The sequence below is a fragment of the Haemaphysalis longicornis genome, unplaced genomic scaffold, assembly GCF_048455015.1.
Source record: "Haemaphysalis longicornis isolate Haplotype H1 unplaced genomic scaffold, Haemaphysalis longicornis Haplotype H1 scaffold_1612, whole genome shotgun sequence".
Classification (NCBI taxonomy): domain Eukaryota; kingdom Metazoa; phylum Arthropoda; class Arachnida; order Ixodida; family Ixodidae; genus Haemaphysalis; species Haemaphysalis longicornis.
In genome coordinates this window covers 1-14498 of record NW_027526268.1, presented here as the reverse complement: position 1 = coordinate 14498, position 14498 = coordinate 1, and the positions used below count along the sequence as shown (strand labels likewise).

Below are 14498 nucleotides of genomic sequence, written 5' to 3'. Positions count from 1 at the left end.
ATCAACTTTCTTTGCAGCTTCTTTTTAACTACGTAGGTAGAAATTTGCTCTTCTCTTGCACTGTCTGTAAACGCAGGTGACACCTGGTCACATTCTTAAATGCCCTGTGCTGGCTTGCAGTACCACGATCAGCATGGTACATTCATTTTATCTCACCTCGACTTTCACACCGTGGCCCTGTGAATCCGGGAAGGCAGATGCAGTGTCCATTGGTGACGTTGCAGCTTGCCCCATTGTCACAGTCACACTTCTGCAAGAAGGTTCACCAACAAAAAGGAACATACGAACTTTAAGCAATGCTAACATGCGAAATACCACAGATATGCATAATGCTGTTTGTGAGCGCGTTAAAGAGCCTGTTCGTGTTTTCACTTGAAATCTTGCCAAGTAAAGTGCATCATAAGTGAAAGTCAAACCACAATTCATAATGAGTTGTTGCCAGCTAAGGCACTTCACAACATACCAGAAACCTTGTTCATTAATTTCCTTATTGCCGTAACGTATCCAACAAGTGTTGAAGGAAGGAACAAAAAAAAAAGCATGATTCCTAGATTGTATTTCATTTCAGAGTGGAAATGTTCAGGAAGAATTGTAGCCTATCTTTGCAACCAGCTTGGCTACTATGATCGCCTGGGTGCAATAAAAAACAATCGTAAATTCTAGTAGCCGGCGAAATCCAAGCTGTACAGTTTCTCCCTTTTCTACGCCACTGCCCAATGCTACGAACATTGGCAAATCAGATCTATGTCACGTGCACACTGACCTCATGCAGAAACCAAAAAACCAGCCAGGCCCACCTTGCTGCAGTTGAGGCCGTACGTTCCCACGGGGCACTCGTCTTGGCACCGTTCACCCACATATCCAGGTCCACAGATGCACTGGCCCGTCAGGTGGTCGCACAGTGCCCCATTGTAACACTGGCACCGCTGGCTGCAGTTGGCTCCATGGAAGCCAGCTGGGCAGGGGTTGGCACATGCCATGCCCTAGAAGGGAGCAGAGAAACAGTTGCAAGAAACAATGCCTGTCGCAACGTCGAAGCTCCCATTTTCCAAATGCAACCCAATTGCACTAAGCTAGGAGTACTGACCTGAAATTTTCGTGTTGCATTTTTTTTCGCTGCTGTGTGCCTACCAGTCCACTAATCATAAAATGGCACATTAGACGGTTGGTCGCAGCGTAAACAATCATTTACGGTGTCGTTTATTTGTGTCAGTTTCGTTTCGACAAAACGAATGCCGAGCGGCTGCCATGACAGGAGGGCACCCGTGACGTCCCCATTCTTATCGCACCGCTGTCGGTCTGGACATGCGCGCGAGCGAGAGCGCGCCCGGACCGGCCAAGTTTTCACCATCACAACGCGCCCGGGCAGTATGACTTCAGTTCCAAAAAACGACGTTTACACACGGTGTAGCAGCGCGCGCCAACCACAGCCAGCGCGTCGGCTACGTCATGGGAGCCCTGACGTCGGCAGTGTGGGGCAAGGAGCAGATGACGTCATGCTGGCCTGCTCTGGGCTTTAAAGTATGCTATACTGGACGGTTACTGTTGAAACTTGATGTGAGATATCTCCATATAAACAGGAAGCATTTTACATAGTTATCTCAGCTTTAAAGTTGATGTCACTACTCCTTTAATTCCCCCCCCCCCCCTCGACAATACCAAGTGCCATGACATGCACTGTGAGTTTTGCTTCAGGCCTCAACGAAGGGCGACACAAAGATGCTGTCTTCGTCACGAAAGATAGTGCTGCAATCTGCATGTTGGTTCAACAGCACTTGAAGAAAACAGCCTTTAGCAGACTATGCACGTGGAAGTATAATTTCCCGGAAAGTAGCATTACGTCCTCATTTTCACCGGCAGAAAGCACAAAAGGCGAACACTTCACTTGGATGTAGCGTGAGCAATGCCAGCCCTCAGCGAGGCAGCCTGATGCTGGTTCTAACCCTAACTCACCATCCATCCTTCAGTGCAGAAGCAGCGGCCAGAGACTGGGTCACATGTGCCCCCGTTCTGGCAGCTACACTTGTTCGAACACTGGTCGCCATGTGTTCCAGCCGGACACAGCTCATGGCATCTGCAACAAAGTACAGCACACAGAAAATAAGCAAGAACAAGGGGGTCGGTACTGTTTCATTTGCTGGTGCAGCTGCTGAGACATTGGTATTTCGATTGATTGATTGATTGATTGTGGGGTTTAACGCGCCGACGCAACGCAGGCGATGAGGCGCGCCGTAGTGGAGGGCTCCGGATTAATTTTGACCACCTGGGGATCTTTAACGTGCGCCGAAATCTCGAACACACGGGCGTTTTTGCTTTTCACCTCCATCAGAAAAGCGGCCACCGCGGCCGGGAATCGAACCCGTGACCTCGTGCTCAGCAGCGCAACGCCTTAGCCACTGAGCCACCGCGGCGGGTTGACATTGGTATTTCTCTGATAGTTAAAGCATAGAAAATGTTTTCTAGTTCTTTATCCCATTGATGCAAAATTCCATGGCGACACTGTTATGTTATGGAAGTGGAAGAACATCAGGGGGTTACCGCAGTCTACAACCTACTTTGAAAGAAAGAATTCAAGCTTTATTTGCCTAAAACTGAAAACTAATTGTCGGCAGCATTATTGGCTTTTGAAACGAAAAAAGCTTGTGCTGAATTCAGAGCAGCTGGAAAAAAAAAATAGGTGACAATCAGCATAACCTAGCAAGTCGTAGTTTAATGTTGACAACCTAATATATTAATTCAAGCGACAGGGATAAGAGACATGATCAGATCAGATTTATGATAGGGTGGAGAGGTGGGGGGGAAAATGGTGTAAATTGCCAGCAAAGTAATTAATAAAGGTGTAGCGCGGAATGTGCCAGCATTCTGCATTTTTACCAAGAAATGTATCTCACCAAAGACAATGTCTATAAAAACCATGCAGTGACAACAACCAATTGTTAGTCTCCCATCAGACGCTGCCTTTGTCTGCCTTTTCTCCAATGCCCTCACATTTCAATGTAGTGTGCCAGCTGGGCCGACTTTCCATACAAAAAAGAGGCGGACTCACAGTGGGCCTCTGTAACCAGGAGCACAGGTGCAGCCTCCTGAGATGTGGTCGCAGAGGGCACCATTCTCACACCGGCAGGCCTGTCCACATTCATAGCCGTACTTGCCACTGTCACATGGCTCGTTGCAGTCAATTCCCTGCCAGCCTGCACAACACCAAGAACAGCGTCAATATATGCGTGGGACCAGCCAACCAGAGACCATAGGTCGGCAGGCTCATTCACAAGTGTGCTCACCCCCCCCCCCCTTCCCCCTTAGCACTCGTGAGTGAATGGTGAGTGAGCCTCGTCATCGTTTTGGGCAGGCGAGTGTGGGCGTGAGTGAGTGTGAGCCCCGTGCGCAGAGAGCCCCGCTCATCACTCGCGAGTGCGAGCCCCTCTCACCACTCGAGAGTGCGAGAGCAACTCGTGGGGAGCCCCGCTCACCGCTCACGAGTGCACTCGCGCTACTCACGCCATTATCGGCGCTGACCGCGGTGAGCGCCACTATTCCACTTGTACTCGCTGTTGGCTATTCGTCGCACAAGCCACTCGCTGTGATGGTTTTTAATGGCGGGATTGCTTTTAGCTTCATAAATATGTCGTCACTGAGCTCCTGCTATGGGGCACCATGGAATTAATACTTTGGTGGAGTGTTCATTCAGGAATATGATTTAGATGGACTTCTGACACCGTAATGCCCTGATGCTGTTCCGTTTCATGACTCATGGAGGGTGTGCTGCACACACCTGTGTGCGAGAGGTGACGACGAGTGGTGAGTGCAGATGCGAGTGAGTCCATGTGGGGGTGGCGGATGGTGAGCGTGAGTGCGAGTGTCTGTGAATGGTGACGGCATGTAGTGAGCGTGGGTGTGAGTAAGTGTGAGTGGTGAGGGCGACTGGTGAGTATGAGTATGAGTGAGTGCGTGAAAAAGTATATATTTTTCTGTGTGAGTGTGAGTGAGTGGCGCCCAGTTTTGCCGAGTTATGCCAGAGACCCAATCAGATATGCAGCTATGGCAGCTCTGCAAAATTTGAAAGTTAAAAAATACAGCTTGTGAACAGCCACTCACATGCATAAGGAAGTCATGAAACAGTCTGGAGATCCAGAGTTTAAATTCACAGTTAGAGAATATTTTATAGCACCACAGCATAATTCATGCTACAAAGCAATTTAACTACGATGTGGTCCATTTTTCTTTGCACTGTCGTACTGTGGTAGAGAATCGCTTTGGGCCATAATTTTAGGTTATTACCAACAAAATTGCAAAAGATGGCAGTCCACTTCATACACCATATCTTCAAGCGAGTGCATAAGCTGCTCCAAACCAAATTTCGAAAGAAACAAAACAGGGCAACGCAACCTCAGAAAGCATTATGACTAAAGAGTCTATGAGATACAGGCACCAACCTGGCTTGCAAGAGCAGGCTCCGCTCACGGGGTCACATCTTGCACCGTTCTTGCACGGGCAGTCTCGGTGGCAGGCTTTGCCCCATTTGCCATCAGGACAAGCTGTGCAAGAAAAACAAGAGTGCTAATTGAGCAAGTACAGGGCGTACCAGCACTCTCTAAAACATTCATTGGAACATCGCACTTGCCTGCTATGTGTTGTTATAAGAAATGTGTTGTTATGCCTGCATGGGTTGTTACAAGAAATGACCCTACAAACTGAGCACCTTAGGAAACTAATTGCTACGTGCAATGTATACCCGCTTAAATTGGGCATGTGCACAGAGTGCATGAAATTTGTCTAGGACAGCGTATAGATCAAAAAGCAACAAAAACTTCTGGAATCCTTAGGTAATTAAAATATTCCCTTCTTAACACGCCTGCTGGTCATTGCTAAACTAGCCAAGATAGACAGCGCAGCTTAATCTGAATAGCTGAGAGCAGGATGATGGGAAAAAAAAAAAGGTTTGATTGACTGCTAAGCATGCTAACAAATTCAGTGAATTTTATTGCCATAATCAACCAAACTAACCAGGTTAACAATAATGCAATTACAAACAATTTTATGCAAACAAATTGCTGTTATGATCCATTCCCCTTTATTGTGGCATCACTATAAGTGGGTTTTGGTGTAACCTGTTGTAGATACTTGGCATAAAAATGTTGGTAATCCTCGTTACACTACATTTAATTTGTCTTCGTTCAAATGGTAAAGAAATATTAATTAAATGGAACAGCAGCTTTAGAGCTATCTAAATATAAAAACTATGAGAGTGCAGCTCCTCAGAAAATATTCGCAATAAATAAAACTCTGGATAAAAACAATGGTTTTGCTTCCTCTTTTCAGTTCTATTAATGAAACTGCAGCACAGTTCTATGCAAAAAAACCTTGCACTATAGTACTACTTAGCAATAAAATTGCCACACTTACTGTATATCACTGGTGTCAGCAGCAAAAGAGAGAAGAAGGCAAAATTAAGCCACAAAGTAGCATAGAGTAATCTAATTTGAAATCACAGGTCATACGAGTGTCACCATAAAACGGTCACTACAACGAAGCCTTTAGAACAGCACAGGGGTACGACTGAAGCATGCATTACAGCCCAGGAGGTTCTAGCAAAGAAAAACAGTTTCCAGCAATGGGATACCCAAGTGTAGTACTACAACAGCGGCTGAAATGCTCACAGAAGTTGCAGGTTGGGCCCCCCCAGCCTGGCTGGCATTCACACGTTTCCGGACTGGAGCAGGTCCCGTGAATGCACGGGTTGTTACAGAGTGCTGGAACACACAAAACGTACAGTGAGATGCAAGACTCCTTAAATCAGTCAAATCAACAATACAACTTGGCACAGTGCACTCAGCGGTGCTATTTTTAAGCTGCCCAGTCCATATTTGTTGTTACACTTCATCCGAGTCCATGTGACTCCAGTGGTTGAGCAGACAAAATGTGGTATCCAAAAAGTGAGCTATGAAAATGACTAATTGAGTGAAGAGTGCCTTATAGCCAGGCACTCAAGTGACTGTTTCAGTGCCCCCAACTGCACTGTAAGTGCACAGCATTCTTGCCCCAAACACTTAATTACTCAAACAACCACTTGCACGTTGTATTATGCCTGCCACTAAGTTTCACCACATTCCTTTTTTTTTTTCCACTCCTTGATGCGCATTTCCCCAGTCTTTAGGATGTGCTTTTTCAATGATGCTACGAATCATCAGTACTCGATGCCACTGTGCCAACATTTACTACAGTGTCAGATGAATGTCAAAGTGCAAACATTCTCCCTTACGTGTATAGTTCACTTACAAGATTCACACGTCGCAGGTATATGTCGCGGGTGTAATGAAACTCGCTTGAAATGCCGGCATATTCATTTTCAGAAAGCCTTCATAGTTCATGAGAGCCTTCATAGTTTGATACAAGACTGCTTACATTCCCCCTGGCCAAAATGTCTTCCAAGCAATGCGTTTGTATAAAGTAGTAAAGCCAACTTTAAAGGGGCTCGGTGTATAGTACTCCGTAAGGATACATCGGCCCCCAGGGAGATATTCCATAAGAAGAGAATTAGAAAAACAACAATGGCTGAAATTAGAAAAATATGAGAATAAGTGTATTTGGAAGGAATAAGAGAACTGAAAGAAAAATCAGACATATAGGCGAAATAAGGTTTCACTTCAAAGAAATATCCTCTAATCCCCTTGCCCCTCCCTCTCCCTGTTTCTTTTCATCTTGAAACATCTGGCAAGTGCCACTAGAGTAGGGCACAACATTCCCAACTTAATAAGCAAACTAGAATAGAATTACGGGACCCCTACTTTGAGTGAGCTGATGTTTGAACTGTCAATGCTCATGGCGGACGAGAGCAGTACGGAGGGGCTTTAGCCTTTACATTCATCCCCTATTGCTTGCCCTGCTACACTGGGGTCTAAATGTCATTTGAACCAAATGTCATTTGGCTCAAATGCCAAGTTGTGCTGCTACACTAGGTTTTTAAATGCCATTTGGCTCAAATGACATTTGAGCCAAATGAGCACCGAGAGAGACATTTAAGATTTCAAATGCCATTTCCAGCACTCTCGGACGCAGCGTTTTCGATCGGCAATAAAAAATATAATACTTTTCATACTCTCAAAACCAGTGGGTCAGTTGCAAAAAACACAAACAAAAACAGCGCAAGACAGCCATATTTAGAGTCAAAACTGGTGTCTCTTCTAATTTGATATCATTTTACTGCCTCGGACTGCTCCTAAGTTTGATTGTTGTATTAGTGTACGAAAACGGAACGGGGCAACAACAGCGCCACTACAGCACAGCGAACAGTTGTGAAAGCTTTCAAATGCCATCAAAATTGTAGTGTAGCACGGCGGATTCTGAATGGCATTTGAAGCAACCCATTTGAGTCAAATGACATTTGGTTCAAATGACATTTGGACCCCAGTGTAGCAGGGGTATAAAAAACACTTCAAATTCAAAAAATGTAGTCACTCATAAGTTTGCCGGCAATCTCATCATTGGGTACATCAAGTATAAACACTAGGTTTCCCTTCTCAAATTTCTACCAGGACTTACTAACTTCATTAAAATAGATGTTTCTGTTAGAATTATAAACATTTGGTCTTGCTGAATAGCTCTGTAGCCTGACTTACTGCCTCATGTCATGTGTGTGACTATTAGTGTGAGCTATTTGGGATTCTGCGTTAATAACAAACAGCATGCAGGAACAGCCAGAGGAGCACAGTGGTAACTCACGCAAACATCTCGAGCCATCTGCCGTCTCAACGAAGCCTTTGCAACACACCTTGACAGTCCGTGTGCTTTCTTTAACTTCTGTCTTGTACGCAACCATGTGAGCAATCCTGGGGACAAAAGCACAGCAGCAGGAGTGCACTTAGCGGCCCGTCTGTACAGCGCCAGTGTATCGCAAAAGCAGACACTTATCCTCCACACTTACCATAAAGTTCCGAAAAAACATTTACCCAAACTACCGAGATATCAAATGAAAAATTCAGGACCTTCAGGTCAGGTGCGAAAAAATACAAAAAAATGGCCACACCGTCAACGAAAAACTGTGGAGATATCAAGTAAAGAATCGAGATGGGCAAACTTTCGGATCGAAAGTGTAAAGGACAAATAAGTCGCATCGACACATGAACAGATGGTTCGTGTCTATTTCGCTTACTCATTGTTGCTAAAGGCATCGAACGATGCGTTGCTGTCACAGTCAAACACAAGTTGCAGCACTTCGTCCACCATGCTTTCCCAAGCTTCAGGTCCCCTCGCTGGTTGCAAGCTCGCAGAAGCCAGGCGCTGAGAACCCCGTGCGTGTGTGTATGTATGTATAGTTTGCTGTACATACTTCGCACTTTCTTTAACATGTGCACAGCCTACTGTAAATAGTCTGTATACAACCTCTGCTTTTCCTTATTTGGCGAATATGAGTACCGTATTTTCGCGCGTATAACCCGCCCCTGCATATAATCTGCACCCCCACTTTCAGCCCGTCGGAAAAGAAAAAACAATCCTCGCGTATTTCCCGCAGATTTGATACAGGAAAGGCTGCACCAAAGCTACTGCTCAAGCAACACATCACATGCTATGTACACAGAAAAAGCGTATATTTAGCAAGAAGAATACACTGACTGCAAGGCGAAAGTCACAATTCACTAACAAAATTCAGTTGTTAGAGTGCGCTCGTCCTTGTTTTTTCTTCTTTGTCCTTGTATGTTTTGCACAATCGCTACCATGGAAGGCTTAGTCAGTGTTACTGCATAGGAGCTTCACGGCACAACACGCATTGCCATGAAGCTGCACTAAAGGAATAACCCCATGTATTATCCACACCCCTACTTTGCCACTGAAATTTTCGCATTTTTGCGGTCACGGGACTTTTTCGCCGAGGGAGCTCCCCAGGCTTTCGAAGGCGTCAAAACTGGTGCGATTTTAGGGGGTGGGTGAACTTTGGGGCTCTTAATTAAATTGAATATTTCACCCCCAAATGGGGACGGGCGATGTTTCGGGGGAGGGTGTTCTCTCGGAACTATACGGTATTCTAAGTGTGAAATTAACTCATACGGGTGCCCACTGCCAACCAACACACTAGAATCTTGGCAAACTGCACTTGGCAAAGCATGGAGGTGAAAGAACTAACCCCAAAATGGACTAGTATGGTCTTTTTTGCATAAACCAATGAAACAAAGGAGTATGAAGATGTTTGCCTAGAGATTCCCAATGACTGCTTGAACACCCAACTACAGCTAAGCGAGAAAATACAGGTGGGTTTTCATTATGTTGCTGTTATTAGGAAGTCACAAAATTAAGTGACACAGTTCTGTAGGCGACAAAACATATACTTGCCTGTATTTGGAGCAACGCGGTGGGAATGCCAGACACCACGTGTAGGTACGAACTTGGTAAGGTTTGTTGTATGAAACACGTACGGTAGTAAGGTACCTGAATGAAAACCAGAACAGCGTCATGTACAGTAGGGGGGGGTGGCGTTTCAGCAAGTCGTAGATTCATTTAGTTCAATGTTCTAACTAACAAATGTAATGTGTGGAAGAGGTCATGACAACTTACGTTTCTTGCTTTGTACAAACATTCGGCCCATCATCCAATGTGAAGGATGTTGGGAACACTAAAAGGAGCACAGCAGATGCACAGCTGAAACGCAACAAAGAAAGTACACTTACTGACACATGTAGTAAGCTGAGCAAAGCTTGCTGAAACTAAAAGTACGTTAGAGAGCAAATAGCAATTCAAAATTTAATCTTGTATGGCAAAGACTTTCGAAGCAGGCATTACAATGTTGGCTGTGGAGAGATTAGAAGTACTTACAAAATGTGCCTAAGCATGGAAAAACACGGAGTTGTCATGATGACTGCTGAACTTGGTGGCTGATTCCCTCAGCACCTATATGACTAGCCTCAGGCTCAGACTGGCTCAGGAAACCGGAACAGTAGGGTTCCTCTCCTGGTGAACCACTTCATCTCAGGCACCATTCGACCTGCAGAAGGAGAAGAAGAAAAAAAACATGTTCAAATTACACACAACAAACTAACTGCTGACAGAATAATTGATTTATAAATGGTTATGCAAACATGTGCATGACACTCATACAGAGGTGGACAAGAAAGCAAATTTTAAAGGCTTCATGTATGGAAACAGTGAAAAACACACACAGAAAAAAGAACTGACAAGACACCGCACTTAGTCTTGTCATGCTCACAAAATAAACTCGTAGCTTAACAGCCTCATACTTTGCAACCAGCAGATCTCCGACTTCTTGCCAAATAATTTTTGCACATTAATTACTGGTTGGGGTAGCTCTTACATTTCTACAGTTAATTTCTGAAGCAGTTCACCTAATAATTGGCAAGCAGCTAGAATAAGAAGCAACAGCCCAAGCAACCCGGACGTCCATGGAACGTCCGAAAAACAGCCGAACATCCAATGCCAAGTTTGGATGGCCACCGTACGTCCACTGTGCGCTCATGTTTGGATGTATACATTTGCGGACGTACAGTGGACATCCAGCAACGAATGTACAAAGGATATATATTTCCTCATGTCCGAAGGACATTCGCCCGTGTACGTATAAATTTACCACAAAGAATCAAATAAAGGCGTAAAATGAATATAAAAGCAAAAACGGAAAACCTACTCACATAGTATCTGCTTTTCAATTACAAAGATTTTGTGCATGAACACCCTGACTTATACATTCTAGCTTCATCTGTATATTACCAAATTTAAACCCCATTTTAAAATTTTTTTGAAGCACCTCACCGAATACAACGATGATCTCTTTGGGGAAGGGTATAGAAGAATTGAGAACCGCTAACAAAACGTGTGAAGCAAGCTGGTGTTATTCGCTGTAAGAACATCCGCTTCTCGTCAACGAAACATTAACGATTCCGTGAGGTTTTACTAAACATCCAAAATACATACAATTTCTGAAGTCCGAATGAACATACGGAAATATTAAATTAAATTAAAATTGAAATTAAAATTAAAATTAAAACCAAATTAAAAAATCCCGCTACGCTTTTTTTTTTTACTTGCTAATACACAAAATAATTGCTCTGGGACTAAGACGCAGAACTGCAAGCCCATTGCAAATACCCCGTCGAAAGATCGAAGCAGTTCCGAAATATCAAGACGGAAGCAGCAAGCTGCCGCGATAGCATAATACAAGCGCGGCGTAATGAGGTTTCAGCAACCGGAACACCATGAACCGGAGGCGCACACGGGGAGAAGAGAGAACAGGCTCACAGCAGCGTCGGCCGCAGGCGAAAAGCGCGATGACTCAAGAGACCGCGAAAGATTGCGCGCGCTCGCCTTGGCTTCCAGTTTCCGACGGCGGAAAGTTGAACCCGATACCCGCGGCGTGACTAAGCCGACCCAGAAGCCCAGCACCCGGCGTACTGTGCGACCGCATCCAGCCGAACCTTCGGGGGCAGCTATAGTTTCTGACCGTATGCAGTCATTACCGGGCTGACAAGCAGGAACTCCTTTAATCCCGGCATTCATTTCCTTTAATAGCACAGCCGAAAACGATGTGTCTGCCCCTGCCGTCGCCTCCGCACTGCGCGCGGTCTTGTCTTGTCCCCGCACCCGGCGTCATCTTCCGGACTTGCGACACGCTCTGCCAGTTGAATCGCGCCGCGACACGTGACGCTCTAGCGAGAACGCAACAAACATCGCCACCAGCTGTGTTGCCACCCGAGCCTCCCCGTCTCCAGATGTGACAACGCGGACGTGAGTCGGCGCGGACTATAGAAAGCTTGCGCATCCGTTCCGTCCTTTCTGTTCTCATACAATAGCAGCAGCACTGAAAATCAGACCAAGACGGGGGCCCCACTCTTTTTATTCCAAGCTTCACGTCGTCTTCAAATGAATTACAGCAAGGAATGGCAGCGTTTATGTAGAAAGTTTTTAGAATAGCTGTCTATCTTTTTTTGTGTGTGTGTGGTCACGAAATGGAAAGCTCAACACAGTGAAGCCTGGAAAGCGGAGATGAGCAGGGTGGAGAAAACAAATTGCCCGCGTAAGACAGCGGCATGTAAGCTCCCTACCCCGTACCTCCTCGCTTCGCTGCAAAGTCGTCGCAAGACGGTAGTCGTTGGCCGCCCTTTCCACGTAACTGCCACGTAACTCTGCCCCCGCCCACCTCTCACGCTGTTTCTCTCCTGCTTCGGTCCTCACATTACATACGCAATGAAAGTTTGCTCAATTCAATTGAATTTTCCCGCGTTGGCACTGCTGGCGCGCCATCTGTTGAGACATCGTTACTGTTGCGCCTGGCGCTCGAGCTACCAGCCGTTTTTGTATATTGGTGTTAAAATATTGCTTTGAATTACGTTTTTGTTCGCCACGGCAAAGATTACGCCTACGACAATTTTTAAATAAAAGAACGCTGCTAGTATCAGCTACATATTTATATTTTCCCTCAAATTTCAATGTTTTCTTTTTTGCTGAACAGTGTATACAAGTATGAAGTATGCTTGCAGATTCAGCAGTTTGGTAATGGTTTGTATATATAAACGTCTCGTTCAAGAATTTCTCATTAACTTTTGGCCAGGTGGACGAATAGAGGGACAGACAGACATAGACTAAAATTTTCGCGTATCCCAAGTAAGACTATCGCGTTTAGATTTCAGCGCGTATCTGCTCGTTTTGCTGCCAATGTCGGAAGGCTCTTCTGCTGCCCCTGCCACGCAACATATCTCTCTCTCTCTCTCTCTCTCTCTCTCTCTCTCTCTCTCTCTCTCTCTCTCTCTCTCTCTCTCTCTCTCTCTCTCTCTCTCTCTCTCTCTCTCTCCACTAGGTCATTCGGATTTTCTCGCGCGCGTTCGCACTGATCGCGCGCTGTCCGTATAATCTATCGTTCTTGTTGTGCTTGGAAAAAAAGCGCGAGCCGACATCGCTCGTTTTCGTGTTGGTTTTTACCCCACCTCCTCCCGACACCGTTTTTAACGCGTAGTTCTTTTTTTCTCATTTCTTACCGTAAAACCAATCCACTGTGTATCACTATATAAATGAACGTCGGTACTCTCACTTGTGTGCTCGTATTTTGCCTCAAATATCCGTCGAACAATGTGGACATTGTTGCGAACCGGAGTAGCGTGGTCCAAGTAGACCGTGGTTGGTGTCGCGCCGGGGCAGTCATGATAACGAAGTTGAAGGAGAAAGAAATCTAGATCTCAGTGAACAGGCAGTGCGCTCCTGCGCGCACGAGATTAAATAAACAGGTAGGGTCCACCCTATCCCCACCCCCGCTTTCAGGAACACACCAATCACAAAAATTCATGGCGCTGAAAGTGACGCCCACACACTCGCACAGAGAGGGCACATTTCCTTCTCGCATAGGTGAATGTCCGGTTTACTCCGGTGAGGCAATCTGCCTGGGGTCGAAGCCCTTTGGACCACCGAGGTTGAACCGTCGGGAAGACATCTGCGTTCCCCTTCTGGTAATCCGGTGTCGGACAGCTCGTTCAAGTACGGCACCTCCAGCGTCGTGATAGACGCGCGGAACCCCGCCAAGGAAGCGTACAGGAACGCCAAGCCGGCAAGGGAAACGCCGCGTGAGGCCTTTGTCACTACCTCCGCGGAACGCTTCCGGTCATTAAGGCGACATGGCTGGTGGGCGCTTGGGTGGCCGAGAAGTCGCCCAAAGCAGCTTATAGCACGGGTCGCCGCCGCGTCATTGTGTAGACGCGGAAACGTTCCTTGTCGATGAGGGGAGGGCACCCGGTAAACAGCAGGCTTGGGTGGTCGATCCGAGAATATCGAAGACGGATTTCACAACAACACGTACGAGTTTGGAATACCGCGCATTCTCCGTGTTCAAGCCTTCCTTCATTTGTTTTTTTGGCCGGGCGGCTGAAACGAGTGACAGACAGACAGAATTCAAAATGTCCGAGAGATACAATTGTCTTCTAGAAAAAGAAAACTATTTCCTGGCTACGTGCCTGCGCCATAGTTACGAAAGCGACGCGTGTCCGGTTGCCGCTTTCAGGTTTCGATCGTGTCCGGTTTGCTTCAGTTAGCGAAACCACATTCCCGACGCACCGCGGAAAACGCATTCGCATCGCTTGGAGTGCCTGGACGACACGACGTGAAACAGCCAGGGATTTACCGATGCTGATGAAAGGACAAAAATATACAAATATGTAATACTGCGTAACTATGACTTGAAACCAATTAAAAGTAATACTTTTGTTTATTTCAGAAGTTATCTCGCGGCCCGATTAGTTTCTGTCGGCGTGTTGTTCAAACGCTAACTTTCGGGTCTTCGTGCTCCTGCGCCGTCCTCGCACGCCACCGACTTCACAGAAGTCGATGGATGGAATTTAAGCCACTTCACGGAATACAACTGGCGAGAGAGATAGAGAGAGAAAAAGAGATAATAATGCAAAATTAGCAGCCAATGTGGTAGCTGGGAACCGCACTTGACAGTCGTATCACCCAAGAATAATTTTTGCCTCAGCTCAATATAACAAAAATGGACAGGGGGGGGGGGGGGGGGG

The 14498-nt window shown here is 46.0% G+C and overlaps 1 protein-coding gene across 1 annotated transcript; it reads right to left on the bottom strand.

Annotated features, from left to right (window-relative positions):
* Nucleotides 1-142: 142 nt before the first annotated feature.
* LOC144166276 (uncharacterized) lies at nucleotides 143-9996 on the bottom strand. The gene is made up of 10 exons (XM_077695817.1): nucleotides 9805-9996; nucleotides 9547-9630; nucleotides 9325-9420; nucleotides 7720-7826; nucleotides 5658-5750; nucleotides 4434-4535; nucleotides 3047-3191; nucleotides 1954-2074; nucleotides 798-983; nucleotides 143-250 (listed from the first exon to the last, which is right to left on the bottom strand). Exons 1-10 carry the CDS (start codon nucleotides 9840-9842, stop codon nucleotides 143-145), a joined length of 1080 nt encoding a protein of 359 aa, XP_077551943.1. The 5' UTR covers nucleotides 9843-9996.
* Between the last annotated feature and the right edge of the window lie 4502 nt (nucleotides 9997-14498).